The sequence below is a fragment of the Pyrus communis genome, chromosome 17, assembly GCF_041283825.1.
Source record: "Pyrus communis isolate YQ-2024b chromosome 17, ASM4128382v1, whole genome shotgun sequence".
Classification (NCBI taxonomy): Eukaryota; Viridiplantae; Streptophyta; class Magnoliopsida; order Rosales; family Rosaceae; genus Pyrus; species Pyrus communis.
Genome location: NC_142581.1, coordinates 8,204,161 through 8,230,281, shown reverse-complemented (window position 1 = coordinate 8,230,281; position 26,121 = coordinate 8,204,161). Strand labels below are relative to the sequence as shown.

Here is a 26,121-nt window from a genome sequence, read left to right as displayed (position 1 = left end):
GAAAGAAAATTGTAAGTTCATGAAGCATTTCTAATTTCAACTTTCTTAAATAAGTAATGTGTGGAGGGCTTCAGATACAAGTAGGAGGATTATAGGACACATCACCCCAAATGCCTATTTCCCAAACATGGACTGCTTATCCTCTACCTTATGAACCATTGCTGAACTGGGCTTCTGAAATTTCATGTAATTAATTCCTGGACCGAAGCCGAAAATGAAATCAAATCTCGAGGTCGATATAAAAATGATTAAAAAATGGAAAGCTCAAATATAAGAACGAATCTGATACATGAGTATATTATTAGCATGATTGTTACACGTGGCGTTACTAATTTATTCAATGAACAAGAATTTATCGTGATATACGACTAAACACATTATTTATTTTTATTAGATTCTCTGAAGTTCTAACTCACTCACATACTATTAAAAATCATATATATATATATATATATATATATATATAAGTACGGCGACACTCCCTTCTTATCAAAAACAGAAACTGAAAATTAACCACAACCCTGTTACACACCTTCAACCTCGTATCAATTCTCAATGAATTTGAAGCGAAATATCGATTTCCTCATCACTTAAGGGAGTTTTCAACATCTATAACAAACCGATACCTCACATCCCTCTTGATCAGCCTCTCAAGAGCTTCATTGACATACTGAATTGGAACTATTTCTATGTTTGGATATATTTTGTGAGCAGCACAGAAGTCTAGCATTTCCTGCGTCTGTTTTGTACCTCCTGTTGCGCTACCAGAAATCGACTTCATACCTGACAAATAGTCAATATATTTTGTACAAACGATCTATAATTCTTGTCTTAAAAAAGAAAGTTGTGAGTATTAAAAGTGTTAACATACCAATAATCAAGCTCAAGGGACTTAATTTAACTTCACTTGGTACCCCAACCAAGACTAGAACACCAGCAGTCTTCAGCAGAGACATATATGAATCGACTGGATGATCACCAGATGCTGTGTCGATGATGAAGTCAAGTGACTTAGCCAGGGCCTGCATAAATAGTAAAAACCTTAGATATAACAATATCAGATGAACAAAAGTTCGTATGCTAAGAACAATTTTGTATACACGAAACTAAATTCCACGAAACATTTTGTCGTAAAGAGTTGTATCAGCTTTGTGAAATTTTACCGTCATTTTCTCTTGGTTGGATGAGACAACGAAATTGTCTGCACCTATCAGAGTTAGAGCTTCCTCTTTCTTTGATAAGCTTGTGCTGAAAACTGTCACGGTTAGTCCGAACGCCTTCCCAAATTTCACTGCCAAGTGACCGAGACCACCAAGGCCAATCACACCCAGTGATTTTCGGGCCTGGTTCATTTTATGGCGGATCATTGGAGCATAAACAGTAATGCCGGCGCAAAGCAGAGGTGCTGCAGAAGCCAAGGGGTAGCCCTCTGGTATCTTGAAGCAGTACCTATAATAATTTCAAGAACAAAGTTAACATCCTCATTTGTGATAGATTCGTACTGTTTCCGGATTTCTTGAGCATTAAGACACTAAAAGTCTAGGCACTCGCGTTGCAGTTATTGCAAATACGCAGGGTCGATGGTCACAAAATCTAAAACCATAAACTAAACATATCCTAATAGATGATGATACAGAAGTACAGGTTGACACATTACATTTGACATGGAGAATACTAACCTTTCATGAGCAACAATGTAACTGGAAAACCCTCCTTTTGTAATCATGCCATCGGTATCAACACGGTTATAACTGCCAACAGTTCCCTTTTCACAGGAAATCTCTTGGCCATCTCTACAATAGTCGCAATCTCTGCAAGAATTAACAAAAGTTCCCACTCCAACATGATCACCAACTTTGAAGCCGTGAACATTTGGACCAACCTCTTGAACAATGCCAGCGATCTCGTGTCTGTTGTACAAACAATCATAGACAGAATAGGTCAGTTTAAGGAAATATATATATATGTGTAAGAACAATCATATATACATGACATGATAACATACCCAGGCACCATTGGATACTTGGCGTTGCCAAGCTCGTTCCTTGGAAAAACCACATCAGCATAACAAATTCCGCAGTGCGTAATCCTTATCGACACATCATCGTTTCGAAGATCCCTGGATACATTGATTAAACCTATGTTTAATTAGAACTGTCAATACATACATAGCATGTAAATTCAATGTTTTATATTCAATTATACAAGTCATTTGGTGCACTTTGGATCATTTTCTCCAGATTTCAACTCGTCATGATCTAGCTGCATTATCGGACTTTGTTAGGCCTAAGGATGAAAGATTTATTTCTTAATTATTTCCAATCAAAATTTAATATTTATTTCAGACTGCAAAATAAATTTGCCCCTAACTTTGTGGAAGATATCACAAGCTGCATATCAGTATAACTTTGTGGAAGATATCACAAGCTACATATATTACTCAGTTCACATGTTTCCATTTCTGTTTTCTGAATTAAAAACACAGTAAACTGATACAAATTTAGTTACCTTCGGGTAAACTTGTACGGCGATAGAACTCCCGATTCGTCTGTTGCGGCCCATCCCAAGCAGTTTCCATTTTCACTACTCGTCTGTGAGTTCATGATTGATAACTTGTTGCAAATATGCAGAGGGATCCCCAGAAGTTGGGAAGAAATTAAAGAGATATTTTACTTTGCGAGAGTAATAATATCTTGAAGGAAAATACCGAAGATTGTTGAAAAATGTCGTTTTGCTCGTTTTTGGGTTTTGGTTTCTAAGAAAAACGCCTATTAATTTTAAGGAAAACTAATGAAAAAGATTTGAAAACTTTGAATTTTAATGATAAGGACAAAATAAAGAGTAAAGTAAATAGTATCAGAATTGACTTTTTAATGTAAAAATGTGATTTTGCATTAAAATAAACAGTACCCCGCGAGCTTTTCGTTAAAACTCTCCTAATTTTACCGTTTATATACAGCTACGTACAGTGAGTATAGAAAAACGGTGACGAGAGAGCATGCGCGATCACCTCCATTAACGGACGTACGCAGTGACGACTCCTCCTTACTATCCCACTACATAGGTAATCAATCAATAATATTTGTTACATAACACCTCCACTAGCGTAATTCTTCTCATGAATTATTTGTCATTTTTAACGGGTGTGTAGGACCCTAGTAATTGCATGTACGCATAGGTTACCCATCAGCGATTGCACTAAGAAAAATAAAATATAGTAATTATAATTTTTGACTTTTAAGACTTTGTAAACCTCCTTTTCATTTTTCGTCATTGAACTGTATGTGTCTGTGTGAATTAAAAACAAGGCACGAAAGGAAGAAAGTTCAGTGTTCCACTTAAAAATGCATGGACACATATTAAGTGACGCGAAGCACATAAAAGTTAGGTTTTATACATGGATGTAACCTTACGTGTAAACACTTAAGTCAAACAAGTGGACAACACTTATTAAATGATGAGAGCATGTAGAGTTGTTGGGCTTCTTACAGAGACTAACATACTCTGATACTATACAAAAAGTTATGTGTTCACTCTAAATCAATTGACGATAGAGTGAGTAATCTAATTGCTTAGAAGAACATGCAATATCCCTTTTTAACTTTTTGATGTGTGACAACACCCTAATCTTCATAGAAGCAAAAAATATAGATATATGCGTAAGAACAAAAACGATAAGGTTGGGTTTGTTTTTTGTCAAATAGAAAATTTATTGCCAACACATCATAATTATAAAAGAAGAGGCCCAATTGCATGAAAGGCACGCAAAAAGATATGGACCCCAGAACAAAGCACAAAACAAAGTTTCGAGCCCAGAAACGGAAAAATCCTACAATCCTACCTGAGCTGCCGTCGCGGAAGCATCGTCCAGAAATAGAGGTTCAGCCAAATCCGCATAAATGATGGAATCGACGACTCCAACAACTTTCAGAAAACACCAATAGAAGAGGACAGCAATCACAAACAAAAGAAAGCTAGTGAGATATGAACCACCGGCAACAAGGTCACAGAAGGGAATAAAAGCCACTGAGGACAAATCAAGGGGAGGTGGTGGTGTGAACACCTGCGTAGGAGCTCTACGCACTTCCCTAGAGAATCGCATCAAAACGCGTTGAAGGAGAGTGACCGCAGATTCGTACATTTGTGGGGTGGAACAAAGCCGGAGCCAGATGGGAAGGATAGGAAAGGGAAGGAGTAAAATTATGGAGATAGAGGATGGGAAAGGGGAATTGAAATTGATGATAAAGATTTGGATTGATGGGAAAGGAAAACAGAGAATGGGGAAGGGGAATCAAATTTGATGGCTGAGGTTTCGAAATTCAAAGCACAGGGGAGATTGCCAGCGGAAAAACACAGGGAAAGAAGCTAACAACTAGAAAAAGAAAAGGAAACAGGGGAAAAAGAGAGCCACCAACCCTAGCCTTAACTAGGGCCAGCAGCTGAGGAGGATGGAGGACTGGGAAACTACTGCACACACATGTGCGAAGGAACGAAGAGCCAGCAGCTGAGGAGGATGAAGGACTAGGAAACTACTGCGCACACAGGCGAGAAGGAACTCTCACAGGAAATGAGAGAATATCGAATTTTTGTCGAGTTTCGTGCCTCGCTATAAGGTTGGGTTTGGTACGAGTAAAAAGGAATTCCCGTGTCTCTTCCCAGGAGTTGAGAAATGTAAGATTCTTTACCTGCCCTTGGTAATTACCCGTATCATTTTCTTTTCTTTCCCATATTTCGTATGTGTAAATTGAAAACAAAATTTGTTTCATTTCCAGATGCATACTTGAATTTACAAAATGACTTGCTTGAAACAAGTGCTTTGTTATCGTGACGTCCCGCATAAGCTATGTGACATTGTATGATTAGTTCATAACACCATGGTATAGATCTACCCATTCACACAAAAGCCCAATTTTCAAATTCTAAATAAGTGTTTGCCATCCCATCTAGGGCTGGTTGTGGCTAATTAAGGATCCTAGGGCAAAAACTAAGTTAGGCCCTTGGCAATACAAAATTTTCATAAACACTCAAATGTGACGCAGTCATTGCCAGTTACTACTACAGTCTAGTGGTATTTACCTTCACTTGTAAGTGAAAGGTCTTAGTTTCAATTCTTGCCAAAAATCAAATTTGAACCATATTATTATGACTAGCCCCAATGTGAGGATTAGCCCACTCCCTCACTCCCATAGCATATTATCGTTTGTTAAAAATAAAAATAAAAGATATGATGCAACCATTATTTCAGTCTATCCTTTTTTTGTCTCCGCTCTCACCTTCACACCTAAAGATGGTTATTTTCCAACCACCAGGCTGATGCACTATCATGCAATAGAAGAGAAAAATGAGGCTATTGTTATATAATATGATTGGATCATAGATTATTCATATTTCTCGGCGCATACCTGTTTGGGCCTTAAATATTAGGTTTGGACAAAAGAGAGATGACTGGGTTAAAAGGTTGTGGTTCTCGGCCCAATACTGATTTCTCAAGTCAGGTGATGTTCAGCCATGGAAGGAATGATTCGATCGAGTTCTAATTAAATTGAAATTGCTAAGGATCATCGTAGATATTGATAAGATTCGAATTATTACAAGAATCAAGACTTGTGACTGATCAAATAACAAGTGAATTTAATGCATAAGACGGCTAGGTTCAGAATCCTAGTTCAAGTCGAATTGGCAGAGATCATGTGTAGATTGGTTTTGTTTAGTGAAAGGATAATATCATAGATATCTAGAAAAGAACCGAAGAAATATAGTTCTATTAGGATTCTACTTCAGCTAGCTTGGTCACCACAAAATCCTACCTTATAAATAGAAGTGATTCTTCAACTCAACACACAAACGCCATGCGCAAAACCTCGCTCTACGCTAATCCTTCTCATCCTCTGAGAAGTCACTAACTCACCTAACTCCTTCGTCAACTTCAAGTTGGAGTAACAGCACTATGTTGACAACTGACGACATCTTCAATTTGGATTAACAACACTAGAGTCGTAGAATCAGGCGACTGAGAAATTCCTTCAGTTTAGATTAATAGCACTACTTTGAGTTTGGCTAGTTACTTATCCAAGTCTCTGCCATCAAGGAGCCATTGGTTTTCTTAGTGAAAGAGATCATCTCAAAACCCTCTTGGTGATGAGGTGTTACTAGATTTCTCAGTGTTCGGCACATTTAAAGTTGAACCTTATTTGAACTTCACAGCGACTAGCAACCTTGTATTCAGGTTCTAAAACCCAAGGCTAAGACATGCTCCTTCCTCGCCCGTGATCGCTTGAGTACAAAAGTCAGCAACGCATTCGACACCACCACCACATCTATTCTACTCACTCGACCAAACTCAGTCTCAAGTTGACATGCCCGCATTCACTAAAAAAACGTAGTTAGCTCTTCATTATTCGATCTGCATGACAATTTGATGGTTTAAAGCCAATTGTCACACTTTAAATAATTAGAGGGCTAAGGAAGAATTGAAAGTCGAACAAAAAGAAAATTGTATGAGGCATATTTATAATTTCAACTATGGCGCTCAGTTACAAACAGAAGGATTACACGACATATCTGCCCAAATGTCCGTTTCCCCAACATGGACTGCTTATCCTCTACTCGAAGAACAGTTGCTTAACTGGGCTTCTAAAATTTCCTCTAATTAATCTATGGACCGAAAGCAAAATGAAATCAAATCTCAAGGTAGATTTTGAAGTGATAAAAAATGGAAAGCTCAAATATAAGAATGAATGTGATACATGAGTACATTTGTTGGCGTGGGTGATACACGTAGTGGTGCCAATCTATTCAAGCTAAAAACAAGAATTTATTGTGATATATGACTAAACTTATTTATTTATGGGAGTTTTAATGAAAAGTCCGCGATAATGTTCACTTTAACAAAAAACCAAATTTTTACACTAAAAAGTCAAACCTGATACTATTCACTCTACCTTTTATTTTATCCTTATCGTTAAAACTTAAAACTTTAAATTTTCAAGCCCTTTTCATTAGTTTTCTTTTTATTTATTTCATATAATCCTTTAAAGTTCTAACTCACTCACATGGTACTTAAAAATCGTGTACAAACACTTCCACTTCTAACAAATATCAAAGTAGGGCAACATTCCCTTCTTAGGAACCAAAAAAAAAAAAAAAAAAAAACTGTAAAATTAACCGCAACCCTGTTACATACCAACTTCTTCATCCTCATACCAAGTTCTCAATGAATTCAAAGAGAAATATCGATTCCTCATCATTTTAGGGAGTTTTCGATATCTATAACAAAACGGTACTTCACATCCCTCTTGATCATCCTCTCAAGAGCTTCATTCACATACTGAATTGGAACTATTTCTATGTTTGGATATATTTTGTGAGCAGCACAAAAGTCTAACATTTCCTGCGTCTGTTTTGTACCTCCCGCTGCGCTACCAGAAATTGACTTCATACCTGACAAATAGTCAATATATGTTGTAAAAAAATCTATAATTCTTGTCTTAAAAGTGAAAACTGTGAGTATTAAAAGTGTTAAAATACCACTAATCAAGCTCATGGGACTTAATTTAACTTCGGTTGGTGCCCCAACCAAGACTAGAACACCAGCAGTCTTCAGCAGAGACATATACAAATCAAATGGATGATCACCAGATGCTGTGTCGATGATGAAGTCAAGCGACTTAGCCAGGGCCTGCATAAACAGTAAATATTGTCGATATAACAAAATCAGATGAATAAAAGTTCGTATGCTAAGTGTCGCGAAAGACTGGAATGGGAAACTTAACGGAATGTACACACAAAACTAAATTGCACGAATCATTTTGCCGTAAACAATTATATCAACTTGTGAAATTTTACCGTCATTTCCTCTTGGTTGGATGAGACAACGAAATTGTCTGCACCAAGCAGACTTAGAGCTTCCTCCTTCTTTGATAAGCTTGTGCTGAAAACTGTCACGTTTAGTCCAAAAGCCTTCCCAAATTTCACTGCCAAGTGTCCGAGACCACCAAGGCCAATCACACCTAGTGATTTACCGTCCTGGTTCATTTTATGGCGGATCATTGGAGAGTAAACAGTAATGCCGGCACAAAGCAGAGGTGCTGCAGAAGCCAAGGGGTAGCCCTCTGGTATCTTGAAGCAGTACCTATAACAATTTCAAGAACAAAGTTAACGTCCTCATCTATGACAGATTCGTACTATTTCTGAATTTCTTAAGCATTAAGCAATTAATTATGTAGACACTATAAATCTAGGCACTCGCATTGCAGTTATTGCAAATACGCAGGGTCAACACTCGACAGTCACAAAATCTAAAACCATAAATTTAACATATCATACTGTTTCCGGATAGATTCGTACTGTTTCCGGATTTCTTGAGCATTAAGACACTATAAGTCTAGGCACTCACATTGCAGTTATTGCAAATACGCAGGGTCGATGGTCACAAAATCTAAAACCATAAACTAAACATATCCTAATAGATGATGATACAGAAGTACAGGTTGACACATTACATTTGACATGGAGAATACTAACCTTTCATGAGCAACAATGTAACTGGAAAACCCTCCTTTTGTAATCGTGCCATCGGTATCAACACGGTTATAACTGCCAACAGTTCCCTTTTCACAGGAAATCTCTTGGCCATCTCTACAATAGTCGCAATCTCTGCAAGAATTAACAAAAGTTCCCACTCCAACATGATCACCAACTTTGAAGCCGTGAACATTTGGACCAACCTCTTGAACAATGCCAGCAATCTCATGTCTGTTGTACAATCAGTCATAGACAAAATAGGTCAGTTCAAGGAAATATATGTAATAACAATCATATATGTAACATAATAAATCATTCGACATACCCAGGCACCATTGGATACATGGCGTTGCCATGCTTGTTCCTTGGAAAAACCACTTCAGCATAACAAATTCCGCAGTGCGTAATTCTTATTGAAACATCATCGTTCTGAAGATTCCTGAATACATTAACTCAACCTTTGTTTAATTAAAACTATCAATATTACATATATAGCATGTAAATTCAATATACTAGTCATTTAGTGTACTTTAGATAATTGTATCCGGATTTCAATTCGTGATCTAGCTGCATCGAACTTTATTAGGCCTAAGGATGAGAGATTTATTTCTTAATTATTTTCCATCAAAATTTTATATTATTTCAAAGACTGCATTGCCACTAACTTCGGGGAAGATATCACAAGCTGCATATTAGTATAACAAATTAAGGGCGTTGTGTTTATAAAAAGGAATGGCAGAATACTTCTTTCTACTTCTAGCAGATCACTTCAAAGGAGTGGATACCACTAAAGTTTTGGTATCAACCAGGTGAAATCAAGCAATATATATGTATGGATGTATGTATGTATGCATGTATGTATGTATAGACACACATGCCTACTAGTCGTTGACGTAATGGTAGTTGTCTCTAGTTAATACAAGAACAATATGTATTTTATGTGAGTTGTATGCCTAATTATGGCTAGTCTTGCAAGTTACGCTTATCTAGCCATCCAATAACGTACATATATAACTCAGTTTACAACTATTTGGTATTACAATTTGATGGTATTTTTCTTCATTCAGAAGTAAAAGGTCTTAAGTTCGAATCTCGTAAATGGTAGTGGCGAAGCTAGGAATTGTTGGGTGGAGGGGCGAAATTTTCCAAATCCTTACCTCCAATTAGTAAACCGTTTCTCAGTGAAGACATCACTTCCATCATTTCTCATTTTATCAAAATCACATTTCAAAAGTCGCAATAATGGCAAAATGCTACATCTTTTGTTATACTATATTTCAATCACTCAAAATTATCAAACTAACGGGTGATAAAACATCGATTGTCCTTCCCCATAACTTATAGTATCATTCCATTACCTAAATGTATAATGGAAAGAAAAAAAGTCATTTAATCCTTGAGTAGAGTCTACTACGAGTAATAACTAATTAGACCAACAATTCAGTTAATTAATATTAATAATTATATAAAATTCTTAATAGTTAACAATTAATTTAATAAAAAATCAACAATTCAATTAATCAATAATCAACAGTTAAATTCATCAATAACCATACAATTCATATCAATTAAACAAAATTTTATATTAAACTCTCAATTAGGGATAATTAAATTTAAAAAAAAAATCAAAAAAAAAAAAACACATTAGATCTTTACATTAAAAGTGGCTATGGAAGTTGGCTTGGAAGATGTTGGCTTCGAGGCTTCGAGGCTCCTTGGAATGGAAGGTGGAAGCCGCTGGCTAAGGCTTGAAGCTGGAATGGAAGGGGACACGGACGAATGGAAGGTGGTCCCCTCCCCTTATCTTTTTAACTTTCAATGATCACACGGCGCCGTTTTTAGCTTCTTACTATTCTTTTAGTACGCCGAAACGATGCCGTTCTGCTTAAGGTTTCTTTTTCATAAACCCAGGTCCAAAAGAACAGACCCGCAGCGCAGCAGCGGGAAGGAAAAGGGATGGTTTGCGGGTTTTCAGACGATCTAAAGGGGGCAGCAAGTTGCTGCTGGGCATCATTTCCGGCGAGAGGAGGGGTGACCGCCCCTCCTTGCGCCTATGTAGCTTAATATCGACATATTCAAAAAAAAAAAAAAAAAAAAAACTCAGTTCACATGTTTCCGTTTCTGTTTTGTTAAAAACACATTAAACTGATACAAATTTAGTTACCTTCGGGTAAACTTGTACGGCGAGAGAACTCCAGATTCATCAGTTGCAGCCCATCCCAAGCAGTTTCCATTGACACTACTCGTCTGTGAGCTCATGCTTAATAATTGGGACCTTAATAATTTGTTGTAAATATGCAGAGGGCTCCCCAGAAATTGGGAAGAAATTAAAGAGATTGTTGAGAAAAAGAGTCGTTTTGCTCTAGGTTTTTGGGTTTTTTATCTTGGTGAACAGTTTTAAGTTTTTGGGTTTTGGTTGTCACGGGAGATGCTATTTTACTATTTATAGACTTATGTGCAGGTTTTTGGGTGACGCAAGAGCATGCGTGATCACCTCCATTAATGGACGCGGTGATGACTTCGGTACATGGGTACCTTTCAATATGTTGACTTGATCGATCTTATCCTTCTTATCTTCTTACATGATATATTATATTGATATTTTATATGCATAATGAGACAAAAAGCAAAGTATAAGAGAAAGAAAGGAAATGAAATGAAAATAAGAGGAGAGAAAATCTTACTTCTTTATGCCAAAATTTGTACTAATTCAATATGCCATGATTGACTTGAATGAGAGATTTTTTAGTATGACCGGTATACGGGGTGATACACCATGTGTTACTATAAAAAAGTTAATAACATACATAAAAACATGTAGTATATTACTCATATTCTCGTTACAATGAAAAATTTCTCAACCACTATCCATAGATGATCCCAGAAGGAAGGAAGTAGATACCATTATTAATGGAAAGAGATTATCTCCAGATCTTTTTTACCAAGACCATTAAATCAAGTGATTCAAACCTTTGAAATTTTATATAACGGATCACCTGTTTTGATCCCTTAAAAGCTATAATAATTTTTTACTATTAGATAAAATTTCAAAGGTTCAGATCACTTGATCCGGTAGTCTTAGTGGAAGAGATCCGGAAATGATCACCTTCCATTATTAATTTGTAATTTCCTCTTATTTCCAACTTGTTTGACCTTTTCAACACTTTTTTTACAAAACTTTAAAGTCAAATTATATATATTAAAGCGCAATGAGAAAAACATTGTTCCTAAGCATAGTTCAACAGGTTCACTTGCTGATGAGGATTAACTTATTTTCTAATCTATTTTATCTTTCCTATATTCCTACATGATATCTTATATTGATATTTTATATAAACAATATGACAAAAAGCAAAGTATGAGAGAAAGAAAGGGAAGGAAATGAGAGAAAGAAAGGGAAGGAAATGAAAATAGGAGGAGAGAAAATCTTACTTCTTCATGCCAAAATTTGTACTAATTCAATATGCCGTGATTGACCTGAACGAGAGATTTTTTAGTATGATCGGTACACGGGGTGGAACACCATGTGTTACTATAAAAAAGTTAATAACTTAAAAAATAAAATTTTCCATCATTTACATAAAAACACGTAGTGTATCATTCATATTCTCGTCACAATGAAAAACTTCTCAACCTGAACACATCACTATTCATAGATGATTCCAGAAGGAAGGAAGTAGATACCATTATTAATGGAAGGAGATCATCTCTAGATCTTTTCCACTAAGGCCACTAGATCAAGTGATCTGAACCTTTGAAATTTTATCTAACGGCTCACCTGTTTTGATCTCTTAAAAGCTATAATAATTTTTTACTATTGGATAAAATTTCAAAGGTTTGGATCACTTGATTTGGTAGTCTTAGTGGAAGAGATCCGGAAAGGATCTCTTTCCATTATTAATTTGTAATTTCCTAAGCACAGTGTAAAGACAAAAATACCCCCATTCAATTTGTCTTTTCCTTCCTATACTTCATGCTGCTACAGTTGCACACGTGGTGTGCTAGCAAGATTTCTCTCCCCCACCGCTTCCTTCCTCTGCAATCTGCATCGCTTGCTTTTTACTCCAATTCGAATCAAAACCGAAAAATGCTCATCTAAACGTTCACACCATCAAGACAAGAAATTTCACCGTCATATTTCTCCAGATCCTTCCAAACCCAAATCCCTATCTGCTCATCCAGATCAATTCACCACCAAATTCCTCCACATCGTTTCAATCTTCAGCAAACCCAAAACTCACTCACTGACTTTGTCAGTTATGCTATCACTATGTCAACATGTTTTGTGGCCATTAGAAGCCGGAAAACCCCTTGACCGGAACTCAGTTTGCCCATCCAGAAGCTACGGGAGGAAGAATGGAATTTTTTTTTTAAACACCCTAAGCCTAAACGATGATGCCTTGCTCCCTTGCCCTGCTATTATTTCCTTATGTCGTCTTTTCCACAGTAATAGTCATAGTTATCCTATCCTGAAATTTTATGATCTAACTCGACATTTTAGGTATGAAACTGAGAAGATTTGAAAAACGTTTGTGTTTGAGAAAGAAGCTGCAAAGAAATTGACCAACAGAAAGGGAAAAAAAAAATAAAAAGCATTGATCATAAAAAGTGATAACAATAAGTCGCGTAGGGTATTGATTTAAATTTGGTTTAATTATGAAGTATGGTAGTATGTTCTAATTTTTAAGGGTATATGTTCTGCAAAATATGTTGGCAAGTTTTGCATGTTGCCCACCCAAGATAAAATTTATGGAACCGCCATGTATATATTTGCTATTAGTGTTCAGATTTTCATTGATCTTTCTTTTTTTTTAATTAATTTGTGGACCAATTTTAGTTGCTAATCATTGTTCTAAACCCGCTGCATCGCGCGGGTTTTATTTCTTGTTCATTCTAACATGCTATAATGGAAAGACGTGCATAAATTTATTAAAAAGAATAAAAGTACAAACAAAGAGTGGAAGGACAAGTACCTTACCCCTCAAAGAAAGCCAAACGTCAAGCACCAAAACTAGCAAAACCTAAAATTAGCCTTGTGGAACTTAGTTATGTGTCAAATCAGCACATAACAAGAAATTTTGATAGAATTATGATGTGGTCACATTGATTTGCAACATTAATCGATCTTCAATTTCAATAACCATTTGTGTTAACAACCCTTTTATTTATTTTTGTCATGTTTTGTTTGTGTAATTGTAAACAAAATTTATTTCAACCAGCTGCATACTTGAATTTACAAAATGACTTGCATGAAACAAGTGCATAGTTGCGTTCCGCACAAGCTATGTGACATTGTTATTGGAGATATGTCCTAAAAGTCATTCTCAAAAATAAGCCTTTCAGAATAATGTTTCAATGTTTAATTATGTCTAATATAACAAATTGGGTACAGTCACTTATTAAGACTATCTCAATTAAACGATATACATAAATGAATATATGAAAAATGAAATAATGGAAGAAATAATCTAAAAGAAGTTAGACTACATATACTTTCTTCATTGGCGATCGCAATTCATGGCCAGCCCTTGGGTCGTCCTTGATCCTATTCTAATTAAATGGTAGAGGGTTTCATTTTCCAATAGCCACATAGGCATGAAACTTTTTCCAAGCATTTTCCATTCTCAAAGCCCTCTTTTCACTATCTGTTCACTGAGAAGAGAAGTTTTGTTAAGTCCATAAACACCCAAGATTCTTATTTTCATCTTTAAAAGTCGGCAATTTTATCATATATGATGTCATGTACCAAATTTTTGAAAATTTATTCACTAACTTACTATAAAAAAATATATATACAATTTATTAAGTACTAATGTGGGACTGCTTAACTTTTTTTGTAAGTAGGGGTAAAAAAAGTTAGACTCCAATTTGTGTTTGGTAACTCGAGCAAACTTTGTTTTTTTTTTTTTTTTTTTTTTAAAATCATGACAATTCAAAGCAGAAATCGGAAGCAGTAAAAAAATAGTTTTTGCACAAACACCGCCGAATAGTAACCGTTTATGAATTTTCAATATGACTATCCTATCCTCCCTCTTCATCGTTCATTTTTGCGCATCAAACTTTTTTTTATCTCTTAGTTTGATCTATCACTCTTTTCTCTTCCACACATAAGTTCTGGATTCAACTTAACTATTAGTTCTAAAACAACAAAAACAACTACATTTCGAGTCGAATCATGCAAAGCATGAGCAACATATATATTACATTTACATAACAATCTAGGAGACCTTTTTTTCCAGTCAATCAAGTTGTGTGCTATACAGTGCTTGTTAGTTGATACTTATTAAATTTAGCGTGATCATTTTGCAATTTGCCAGCATCCTTAAACAGATTCACGAGCAATTTTTCGGTTTACCATAAACACAGTCACGTGACATTACTATTTGACTCAAATTATAACATATTTATGGATGCAAATTTCTGCCATCTATTCCTTTGACGAAAATGCACCTGGAAAATAATAACACATTTGCTTAAGGCCAAAAGCCTCATGCACCCATGATGAAAAGAATCTCCAATGCCAAAGTTAAAATTATGAAAAGAATGTGTTTAGGAGTTTTTGGGTAGTAAATGACTTAGCATTTTAGTAGGATAAGAGGGGTATTTATAGGAGAATGGCTGGCCCTTTGGGTGGATAATGTGGTATAATATCTTGCAATTAATATAGCAATTACTCCTAATTTAAACAAGAAGTATTAAGAGTTACCTTTTGAATAAAATCAATATGGGATTGATGAGGAGTGATAAGAGGAATATGAAATAAAGTCCATATTGATCACCTTTTACTCTTCCTTGATTAAGCCGTTATTATCCATTACATGAGCGTGGGAATTCTAGTGTGCCAAGGGTAATCTCGTCTTTCTTGTCCAAAAATCCACGTGTCACTTCCATGATTTTTGGGATTATTTTTGGCTCTACAAATGCTCCCACACATGCTAGGCTGCTCGCAGGAAATGGCAGTAGGTGTAGAGATCCCCAACTTTGATGTAGATTCCCACTTGGACTTGGAATTAGATTGTTCTAGGAAAGGGAAATAATCACCAAAGCTTATTTAAGCCTACATTAAGTAGGGGATTAAATCAACTTCCAAGGGCAATCATTTATCCCTACAAGAAAAAGAGAAAACTAGAGGATATTTGTTCTCACTCCCCTAGTATTTTTCTTCGCTTGCTCGTGCAAAGAATCGTCTTCCGTTGATTTCTTTGTCTTCTCTGTGTCTCACCAAGGCAAGAAAAACTTAATTTTCTTTATCTTCTTTTTGTGTGGTACTATCGTGAGGCAACCTTTGGGGTGGTGCGGCACGTTTGTTGGCAGGGGCCAAGAGTCAGCTCGACGTGGGCCGATGAGGTGGTGTGGCAAGGGCCACAGATTGGCTGGAGCCAAGGGATGGCTCAGCATGGGTCGAGGAAGTAGCGTGTCAGGGGCCACGGTTTAGGCTGCTCAGCTTGGTTGAAGTGTCTTGCAAAACTTTTAGCCATAAAATCGTCTGTTGGGCACGCTGCTTCAAAAAAGGCTGATGAACCCACAGAGTCACTATGGCCGTGAGTTTTGGCTTCTTAGGGCGTCGAGATGTTGAGTTCGTCATCGGCTGCTACCTCCTGACCATTTGCTGCTTATCTGATATTCAAGTATTTAGTCATTTAAGCTGTGTCGCCTACATCACAACATGATAAAGATCTGTGGAATATGAAAATCGTTAACTAATCACATCAAAATGAGTAGTTGTGTGGAAATTCATGGGCAGTTTGCCCATTTCCGGTGAAGAGTAGACCTAGATTGGTGTCAGAGAATTAGTTTATCCTTTTGCACCAGAGAGCTTACCTAGATGGGTGTTGGGGAATTGGTTTACCCTCTCGTACTGGAGAGCTTACCCAGATGGGTATCGAGGAACTGGTTTATCCTCTCACACTAGAGAGCAGACCCAGTTGGGTGTCGGGGAATTGGTTTATTCTCTCGTTTTGAAGTGCAGACCCAGATGGTTGCGGGGAATTAGTTTACCCTCTTGCGCTAGAGAGCAATTAGTTTACCCTCTCACATTGGAAAGTTTACCTAGATGGATGTTGGAGAATTAGTTTACCCTCTCGCGCTTAAAAGCAATTAGTTTACCCTTTTGCACTGGAGAGCTTACCTAGATAGGTGTCGGGGGATTGGTTTACCCTCTCGCACTAGAGAGCTTACCCAGATGGGTGTCGAGGAATTAGTTTACCCTCTCGCATTGGGAGCAATTAGTTTACCCTTTCGCACTGAAGAGCTTACCCATATGGGTGTCGAGGGATTGGTTTTACCTTCTTGTACTGAAGAGCAATTAGTTTACCCTCTTGCACTAAAAAGCTTACCCAAATAGGTGTCAAGGAATTAGCTTACCCTTTCGGACTTGAGAGCAATTAGTTTACCCTATCGCACTGGAGAGCATAGAAGTCCTTGTTATGAGCACAGCTGAGGAAAATTGGACTGCTAGACAACTGAAATAATCCTAAGCCTGTGAGGTCTTGTTCAGTGATCTACTTAAGACTTCGAACTGCTTGTGGAACCCGCGTAAGGGTGTAAGTAGGAAGTGCAGTGAGCTGCTCCCAGACCTTTTCCAAGTATTGCACTATCCTTAGATGTTTCATCGTGTGATCTTTTGAGGCTTGGTTAGTGGTCAACTGAGAATCTGAATGGATTGGAAGTTTCTTCACCGCTAAGTCTTTCGCTAGAAGGGGCTACTAGTAGAGCCTCATATTCTACTTTGTCATTGAATGCTTTGAAGTTTGAAGTACCATGAGCTTGATTGATGCGATTAGGAGCTGCGTGGCAAGATCGGCACGGCTGTGAGCTGTGGTGCAAGATTGGCACGACTGTGAGCCATGGTGATAGATTGAGGGTGGTCGGGAGTCGTGAAACAGGTAGGCACGACTGTAAACGTGGAGCCGGGGCCAACTTGTGTGCAGCAAGAGGAATTGGACCATTAGGTCTGCGGTGCTCGACTACTAGTGATGTGCTGCTCCAGTATTGAATAATCTGGAGTCATGAAAATAAAACCTCCCCCTGGTTCTTAGTGGTTGGGTTGATGTGTCATTCTGGTACCCGTTTGCCTCCAGCGCGCCATTAGGTTAAGTTGATGCATTTGTCGAAATAGAAGTAATCTTTGCATCTGCCAGTGTATGTGGGATTGTTCCATCTGCTCAATCTTGTCGATGAAAGGTGACCTGATTATGTTAGTCATGTCTCGTCGGAGCGTTCTGTTAGTTGCTTTGTTGCGTTGGAAATCACGCAATCATTCGGTTAGAAGCTTTTCAACTTCTTCTTGAATTTTCCACTGCTGAGGCAGCAGAGCCTCAGGTTGCCCCCAATTGTGAGCTGTTGGTCTAGGTTGTTATTCCCTGTGCTCGGCTAATCAATGTTGTGACTATGGTGTATGTGGTACATTCCTAGCAAGCGAGCGGGTTACTCGCTGGTTGCCGGTTGAACTTCAGTTGGATTAAGTAACTACTTCTCTCATTCCGATGTGTTGCCTACTCCATTGTGAGGTGGATGATGCTCATTGTGGGCTTTTACGCGAATAAACACTTCACTTGGAAGGTTGTCCATGTTGATTATTGGAGTGTTACCCCAAGGTCGTCTACTGCGCGAGGACGCTTATCAACTTTATGACTTGTTGAGACAATTGTTGTTCGCCATACAGGATGGAAGAACTTGGATGATAAGTTTCTTCATAGGTGATAGAAGTGTAGTGGACTTTAGGTGCAATATTTGAGCTTGGATAAGTCAAATCCTCAGAAACTCGAGGTGAAAATGACCCCAGTTCAATTGTCGGTCCAGAAATCTGAAACCGAGATGGTTGAACTTGTCTTGGACCAGTCGGGATCACCAAGTAGGCCATAGGAGTAGATTGGACCGCGAAAGTGGTATGGTGCTGGGAGTGCTTTGGATTTGCGTTGTTGGGGCAGTGTTTTAGGCCAGCTTGCCTGGGCCTGGCTCGGCTACCTTACGGTGTGGGCTGTAGAGAATTGGGCAGCCTCCTAGGTTGCTTACACAGCTGCTGCCAGCACTTGGGCCTGGGCTTGGTCCTGGGTTTAGGTTGTTGTGGTGGCAAATCATATGGCCATGGTTTGTTGCCATGGAGCTAGCCCACTCCCCATTGCCACAGAGGTTCATGTGGCCGCCATGGTGATGGTGCTCCGTGGTGGCAAAGTTACTCATCTTGCCATCGTGTTGAGCCTCATTGATCGTTGTGGTAGAGCTATGTCACAAACTCCATCATTTGATCTGGATCTTTGAAAGTAAGAAGTTTTGTTCGTCGTGGTTTCCGAATTTCCTGCCATTGTATTTTTCTTCTATGTCTATTCAAAGAATAAAAAAAATTCTAGGAATAAGAACGTATGAAAAATTTACTTATGAACGAGAAATGAGAAACTTTGAATGCGAGAGTCTTCTTCGAGTATGTGAATCAAACTCTCAATGAAAACACCAATTTGTAGTTGCAAATTTCCGTCATCTCTTCCTTTGATGAAAATGCACTTGCAAAATAATAACACCTTTGATTAAGGTAAAAAGCCTTATGCACCCATGATGAATTGGGGGGCCTTTGACTGAAGAATCTCATATGCTAAAATAATGTGTTTAAGAGTTTTCGGGTAGCAAATGGCTTAGCATTTTAGCTGGATAAGAGGAGTATTTATATGAGAGTGGCCAACCATATATGGTGTAATTGGGTGAATAATTGCAAGGTATTATGTGGAATAATATCTTGCAATTAACATGACAATTATTCCTAATTTAAATAGGAAGTTTTGGGAGTTACCTTTTGAATAAAATCAATAAGGGATTAAGGAGGAGTGATGAGAGGAATATGAAATAAATTCCATATTGATCACATTTGACTCTTCCTTGATTGAGTCGTTATTGTCTGTTGCATGCCCGTGAGAATTCTAGTGTGCCTCTAGGGTAATCTCGTCATTCTTATCCAAAAATCCACGTGTCATTTCCTCTCTTTTTGGGATTATTTTTTACTGCATAACATTATTTTTTTTTTTTATAGGACATATAAGTTATATCATTCACCCTTACTATAATACTGAGGCATGACATTGCGTGGTTTGTGTTCCTAGCACAGATAAAAATCAGAAGGGTATGTGAAAAGTAAAAAAAGATGTGTGGATATCACACCTATTTCTGTATTCTAAACAAATGAGAGAGGGGAAAGAGAATTGAAATGGTGGGTTGGTTTCTTTGAGAAATCATATTTAATCAACTAAACCATAGTGCGATTGGAAAATAAGCCCACATTAGTAAAATAAAAAAATAAAGAAGAAACTAAAGGAGCCAACCACCAAACCATACCATTTCATTTAATGGAAAAAAGTTATAACTAATAGCACAAAACAAAGTAAACGATGTTGTCTGGTTTTAAGTCGTCTTCTTCCCTTGAAAACATTAAAACCCATCAACGCAATGCACCAACCCCAAATGCCAACGGGTTCAGAAGATCGAAGGGGCATAATCTTCACTCTTAATGGCGATTTCCAATGAATGGAGGGGGCGGGCGCCCCTCTTTGCTCCTACGTAGCTTTGTCACTGGCTCGAATTATATTCATTTCAAGTCTAAAAATAACGTTTTCTAATACACAAACTATCTTTCCCTTCAGTCGATGCTCTTATAGGAGGTTCCCACCATTTTCTTTAGGCTTTCAGTGATCATCCCCTGCCCTAAAACAACCTTGAGTCTTCCTAACTTTGCATTTAATGCACCACCTACGCAGACTAACACTTACATCTTTTCACTTATCAATCAGACATTTGACAGTGGAAGTGTCATGTGTTCAGTCGAGATGGTGCGTCTTTTTAGAGTGATATGGGCCAAGCATCTAGCTCGGCCTTTAGTCCAACGTCATCCCTTCGATCTTTGTTCTAAGCACCTTTACGTCCCATTTTAGGTTTCTGAGCCGTCACGTGGCCTGATTGACGTCTAGCGCCTATTCCTGGTAACTTGTGGCATAACATTGTCAGTGTGCTCCTGGCGGTCAAAAAGCTTTTTTACATGTTCTGGTCGAGTTAAGCTCAAAGGCAGTTGGCTTTAGTGCTAGGTAGTATTCTCTTCTAAGCCCCTTGGACCTTGAGCTTCTTGATCTTTCTTGAACTTCTCGATCTCGCTTGAGTTTTTCGTGACTTCTTTTCTGATTAACACAAGTGTAACCCAATAATTTATCACATTAATATGACCAATTGATTGGTATTCAAATTAGTCAACTGACTTGTTTGTAAATATGAGACCATGACCTTCTAGCCTAAACTAGACCTCTTTGGCCATAACCACAAGTTAGGTAACGAAGTCTAACGGTTTTTTGTTAACATAATTTTAGAGATAAATTACATTTTCACCCTTAAGTTTAAGGATAATTACAACCTCATCCAACATTTTAAAAACATTTCAATCACATATATTTATTTTTATTTCATTTCAATTTCATACCATCATTAGAAAATTTGTTAAGTTAATGGTTAGGTGATGATGTGGCAAATATGAGGATGGTAGCCAATTTTGCACCATGTGAATAAAAAAGAAATAAATATTAATTAATAAAAAACAGTTTTTTGTATAATTGAAATTTTGGAAAATATAAAAATAAAATAACATTCTTTTCTATCTCTCGTCCAAATCCCGCCGTCCTTCATCCCTCGTCCTGCGATTGCCACCTTCATATCAGTACCCAGAACATCATCTACATAGTTGAAACCCATTTCGAAACCTATCTCGAACATTCACAAACCCATCTCGAAACTCATCTCATAAATCCCTTCCCTCACAATCTAGATCCGATGAGACACCGTTCACAATCCCCAACTCCAGCAACCTTAGATCCAATCTAGAATCCAAAACCCAAAACCCAAAACCCTTCGTCTCTCTCGGCATCTCTGCCATAGCAACCAATGGAGTCATACATCCTCCAAACCGCACCACCGCTATTCTTTTACCACAGCACTGACCCACCGTTATTCTTCCACATCATTACTCCTTAGATTGTCAAATACCAAAATCCCCTTTTGATTTCGTTGCTGGCTGCGTCTCATTGGTTCGATCGACGCCAATTTGAGGTTAGAATGAGAGAAAGAGATGGAAGAGGTTGCTGGAAATAGGTGGGAGAGCGGCATAGGGGACAATAGGTTCCGACCTTTCCTCTATTTTTTTTCTGGGTAATCTATTTTAGAACACACACACACACATATATTTTTTGGTTGATACAAATCTGGGTTTTTTGGTTGATCACAAATAATCTGGGTTTTTTGGGGTTTTGGGTTGGGGGGTTGCAGGGGAGGTGGGGTTCGGGGGTTTAGGTTGCAGGGGAGGGGTTGGTTGAGGGGGGTGTTTTTGGGTTGCGGGTTTTTTGGGTGGGTGGGGGGTTTGGTTGCGGTGAGGGGAAGGAGGTTGAAGATGAATAGTAATGGTGGTGGGGCCCATTACATATGTTTTAAAAAATATTAGCATAAAAAGTTATTTATTATTTTTAATAATTTTTTTTCTTATGTGGCATGTTAGTGACATCCACGTTAGCAAAAATGTAGTGGCATGCCATCACTTAATGGTTAAATTGACAATTTGACTAACGGATGTATGAAATTGTAATAAAATTAAAGTTGTAGTGAAATTTTAATGTTTTAAAGATAATGTATGAAGTTGCAATTGCATCCAAACCTAAATGGGCAAAATATAATTTACTGTAATTTTAGTAAGAACAAAAAATATATATTTTAAGAGTTGGTTTTGAGTTTGTGAATAATAATGTATAAAATGAGCTTATCTAATACTATTTTTTCCTAAAAATTGTCAGTAACTGCATATTATAGACAAGATTTCTTTCTTTCTTGTTTGCCTCTTGGATTACACAAGATTTCTTTCTTTTCTTGTTGCCTCTTTGATTGCATGTGCCTTAAATTTCAAAGAAGAACATGTAACTAAGATGTAAGTGTGATGTTATCTAAAAAACTATGTGATGTCAACTGGGGAAATTAAAAATACCTAGAGGCATGTGATTGGCCTAATATAATGTCGTCGTAACATCTCAATTGCATGTAAATTTTTTACTTGAGTTAAGACTCAATAAATCAATGGACGAATTGAACGAATTGCAATCTGGGTACTTGCGTTCATGGTCATTTTACACAATCACAACACTTTTACATAAAAGTTTATCAAACATTCTTACACTACTTTTTTTGTTAAAAGTACCTTTACAAGTACATTTTATCAAACACTTAATTATTTTATTTTAAAACGGTTTATTTGATAAAAAAAAAAAAACTAGTTTTTAATCCCTAAATAAGATGAAGTTTAGAAAAATGTCTTATACAAGATTAAAAATTGATTTTAGTCCCTAGACTCTATTTAATGTCAGCATATGAATTCAATGTCATTTTTATTTATTTATAATTTTATGAATTTAAATTTTATGAAAATATTATAAATTTTAATTCTCATTATGGTAAGCATCTTATATAAGAAAATATTTTCGTAGAGATTTTTCGGTACACTTTTGTTTTTGCATATTTTCTTATCTGCCGGTAATTCATTGTAATATATTTAGATACGAACATTTCGGTACACTGGGTTAGTATAATATGTTTAGGTACAGACATTTCGGTACACTAGTTTAGTATGATATATTTAGATACCGACATTTCGGTACACTAGTTTAACATCATATAGTTAGGTACGGAATTTTCGGTACACTTATGTTTTTACGTATTTTCTTATGTGTCACTAATTCACTAAATAAATTTAGGTACAGGCATTTCGGTACACTAATTTAGTAAAATATATTATGATACAGACGTTTAGGTACACTAATTAGAGAAAGTTAAATAAATTTAATGAATTAAAATGTATATAATAATAAATTTAATGTAATAACATTAAATAAGTTATCTATTAAATACAAAAACAAAAATATAATATGAATTTGAATTAAGTACACATTAAGGGATTAAAATCAATATTCAATCTTATACTAGGTTTTTATTAAATTTTAATCTTCTTGAAGGATTAAAGTTCAAAAACCCTTTTATTCTAATATCACAACAGAAACAATTTTTTAAAAGCACCAAACTACCGAACTAGCCCTAACACACAAGGCAGGAGATGAATTCAAACACTTCCATTAAAAGTAAGACAACCACACCCAACAAAAAAAAAAAAAAAAAAAAAACCACAACCCTATTAGATAAATTCTCTGCAAATCTTTTGCATATATATATGCCTTCTCATCGATTCTTTGGTAGAAATCTGAGTTTTCCTCGTTCAATATTTCAGGGAGTTCTCAATATCCACCACAAACCGGTACTTCACATCCTTCTTTATAAGCCTCTCAATTGCTTCATTCACATACTGAATCGGAACTATTTCTATGTTGGGATATATTTTCTGAGCAGCACAGAAGTCTAGCATTTCTTGCATCACTTTCGTACCACCCGCCACGCTACCAGATATCGATTTCATACCTGTGAAAAAAAAAAAAATTTAAAGATCAATGCATCTTGTTCAGCTAATCAGTAAACCACCGCATTGTTTAATGTAGCATAAAATCACTAATTTTCTAAATTTTAAAAGCACCAAAACTTTGAGCAATGAAAATGTTGCAGTACCCAGAATTAGGCTCATAGGACTCAGTTTAACTTCATTTGGTGCCCCAACCATGACAAGAACGCCGGCAGTCTTCAGAAGCGACATGTACATATCAAATGAGTGATCAGCAGATACCGTATCGATGATGAAGTCGAGGGATTTAGCCATGGCCTGCATAAAATGAAGGTTAATACAATCATTACATACAAATATACAACAACTCATAACATAGTGCAAATAATGACCAAATTTGGAAGGCTTGTGCATTTCTACCTTCATCTGTTCTTGGTCGGATGAGACCACGAAATTGTCTGCACCAAGCAGAGTTAGAGACTCCTCTTTCTTTGATGTGCTTGTGCTGAAAACTGTTACATTCAGTCCGAAAGCCTTACCAAATTTCACGGCTAAGTGACCAAGACCGCCGAGGCCAATCACGCCTAGTGATTTACCGGGTTGGTTCATCTTATGGCGTATCATTGGAGAATAGACAGTAATGCCGGCGCAAAGAAGAGGTGCTGCTGAAGCCAATGGATAGGATTCTGCTATCCTGAAGCAGTACCTGTATAAATTCAAATACATAACCAACAATGTCATTGATTTCTCAGGGAATTGAAAAACCTGCCTTATAATTCCTTGAGCATTAGGCAATTAGGTTATATGATGCTGACATAACATGAAATATCAACCACCCCGTTAATGCTTATTTTAACACGTTGATTAGTAACGCTACGTGGCAATGCGACTGTTATCAAACTAAAAGATTTCTGATGAGAGGACACAAACGACACCAACCTTTCGCGGACAACAATGTAAGTGGAAAATCCACCTTTCGTCATGGTACCATCGACGTCAAGACGATTGTAAGTGTAAACAACTCCTTTTTCACAGTAAACTTCAAGACCATCATTACAGTAATCACAATTTCTGCATGAATTAATATAAGTTCCCACTCCAACATGATCACCAACTTTGAATCCGCGAACATTTGAACCGACCTCTTGCACAATGCCGGCGATCTCATGTCTGTAATTTGTACATTAAGCAGTAGTTAACTAAGAATTAATCATATGATAAAAATAAAATCATGAGTTAATGGATGCACATATATACGTACCCAGGCACTAAAGGATAGGTGGCATCTCCATGTTTGTTCCTTGTCCAAACCACTTCAGCATAGCAAACTCCACAGTGTGTGATCTTTATGGAAACATCGTCACTCCCAACAGCCCTGCAGATTCATTAACAAACTCATTGTTAATTAAGCAGTACGTTTAGCATGCAAATTATTAATTAATTAATTGAAATCGAGCGTACCGGCGGGCAAATTTGTAAGGGGAAAGAACCCCAGACTCATCTCTTGCAGCCCATCCCAGGCAATCCTCCCCCTTATTTGCATTTTCTGAGTTCATGTTGCTTGCATATATATATGTAAGAGATCGAACGAGATCGACAAGTAGTTGTGGGTTTGTTGATATATAGTAAAACGAGACCTATTTATATACTTGCGATAGGGTATAAGGAGGATGTAACGATGACGCAAGGGCATGCGCATATATCACTTCATCATAACTATTTGAGAAAGAAATTAACAAGGAAAAAGGTGGTCACGACTCTTATCTCTTATGTTCATGGAAGTGGACCTATTTTTAAACCGTATTAACTAATTAAAATAATGTTTATGGAATATTGGATCCTAATTAAGTGTCCTAATTGACTATGTTTGAGGATTAATGTCCTTGGCCGACTCTATATACAGTAACTTAAAGGTGGAGAGAGAAAATTGAGCTGAGAATCCTATGATTGGCGGATGTATTGAACCTCGACCGAAAAAGCCTCTGACCCAACCGAAGATCGAGTAGGAGAGAGGAGATGATCGCCTTCTCTCAGTGTGTGGTTTCACTGCAAAAAGTAACTAAGTAGCTCGAACATTTTCTTTTTCTTCTTAAATTGGTATGACATAACCTGAAAAAAAAACTTACTAAAAATACCACTAAAGCATA

The 26,121-nt window shown here is 37.0% G+C and overlaps 3 protein-coding genes across 7 annotated transcripts; all 3 read right to left on the bottom strand.

Annotated features, from left to right (window-relative positions):
• LOC137707513 (putative cinnamyl alcohol dehydrogenase 1) lies at positions 1 to 4,605 on the bottom strand. 4 transcript variants are annotated; one of them, XR_015958662.1, is made up of 7 exons: positions 3,842 to 4,605; positions 2,006 to 2,119; positions 1,680 to 1,910; positions 1,164 to 1,449; positions 872 to 1,022; positions 472 to 783; positions 1 to 282 (listed from the first exon to the last, which is right to left on the bottom strand). XR_015958662.1 is itself a non-coding variant. In XM_088689620.1 (6 exons), the coding sequence occupies exons 1-6, from the start codon at positions 3,895 to 3,897 to the stop codon at positions 587 to 589; spliced, it is 1,035 nt and encodes a 344-aa protein (XP_088545746.1). In that variant the 5' UTR covers positions 3,898 to 4,605; the 3' UTR covers positions 246 to 586. The 4 variants fall into 4 exon arrangements, 3 of the variants coding, with proteins under 3 accessions (XP_088545746.1, XP_088545745.1, XP_088545747.1); XM_088689620.1 differs by having other exon boundaries at positions 246 to 783; XM_088689619.1 differs by lacking the exon at positions 3,842 to 4,605 and adding an exon at positions 2,509 to 2,709 and having other exon boundaries at positions 246 to 783.
• Positions 4,606 to 6,975: 2,370 nt separating this feature from the next.
• On the bottom strand, positions 6,976 to 10,941 carry LOC137708567 (putative cinnamyl alcohol dehydrogenase 1). Of its 2 annotated transcripts, none has more exons than XM_068447674.2 (6): positions 10,688 to 10,941; positions 8,849 to 8,962; positions 8,524 to 8,754; positions 7,846 to 8,131; positions 7,528 to 7,678; positions 6,976 to 7,440 (listed from the first exon to the last, which is right to left on the bottom strand). In XM_068447674.2, the coding sequence occupies exons 1-6, from the start codon at positions 10,780 to 10,782 to the stop codon at positions 7,244 to 7,246; spliced, it is 1,074 nt and encodes a 357-aa protein (XP_068303775.2). In that variant the 5' UTR covers positions 10,783 to 10,941; the 3' UTR covers positions 6,976 to 7,243. The 2 variants fall into 2 exon arrangements, with proteins under 2 accessions (XP_068303775.2, XP_068303776.2); XM_068447675.2 differs by having other exon boundaries at positions 10,180 to 10,939.
• A 12,595-nt stretch (positions 10,942 to 23,536) lies between these two features.
• On the bottom strand, positions 23,537 to 25,601 carry LOC137749150 (putative cinnamyl alcohol dehydrogenase 1). Its single transcript, XM_068489264.2, has 6 exons — positions 25,436 to 25,601; positions 25,236 to 25,349; positions 24,914 to 25,144; positions 24,395 to 24,680; positions 24,142 to 24,292; positions 23,537 to 23,997 (listed from the first exon to the last, which is right to left on the bottom strand). Exons 1-6 carry the CDS (start codon positions 25,528 to 25,530, stop codon positions 23,798 to 23,800), a joined length of 1,077 nt encoding a protein of 358 aa, XP_068345365.2. The 5' UTR covers positions 25,531 to 25,601; the 3' UTR covers positions 23,537 to 23,797.
• Between the last annotated feature and the right edge of the window lie 520 nt (positions 25,602 to 26,121).

Coding starts and splice junctions, on each gene's coding strand:
- LOC137708567 (XM_068447674.2), bottom strand. CDS start 10,782: ATGAGCTCACAGACGAGTAGTGTCAATGGAAACTGCTTGGGATGGGCT. Junction 8,963..10,687: donor CCGTACAAGTTTACCCGAAG/GTAACTAAATTT, acceptor TAATGTATTCAG/GAATCTTCAGAACGATGATG. Junction 8,755..8,848: donor ATGTATCCAATGGTGCCTGG/GTATGTCGAATG, acceptor ATTGTACAACAG/ACATGAGATTGCTGGCATTG.
- LOC137707513 (XM_088689619.1), bottom strand. CDS start 2,603: ATGAACTCACAGACGAGTAGTGAAAATGGAAACTGCTTGGGATGGGCC. Junction 2,120..2,508: donor CCGTACAAGTTTACCCGAAG/GTAACTAAATTT, acceptor CAATGTATCCAG/GGATCTTCGAAACGATGATG. Junction 784..871: donor TCCCTTGAGCTTGATTATTG/GTATGTTAACAC, acceptor ACTATTTGTCAG/GTATGAAGTCGATTTCTGGT.
- LOC137749150 (XM_068489264.2), bottom strand. CDS start 25,530: ATGAACTCAGAAAATGCAAATAAGGGGGAGGATTGCCTGGGATGGGCT. Junction 25,350..25,435: donor CCTTACAAATTTGCCCGCCG/GTACGCTCGATT, acceptor ATGAATCTGCAG/GGCTGTTGGGAGTGACGATG. Junction 25,145..25,235: donor ACCTATCCTTTAGTGCCTGG/GTACGTATATAT, acceptor TACAAATTACAG/ACATGAGATCGCCGGCATTG.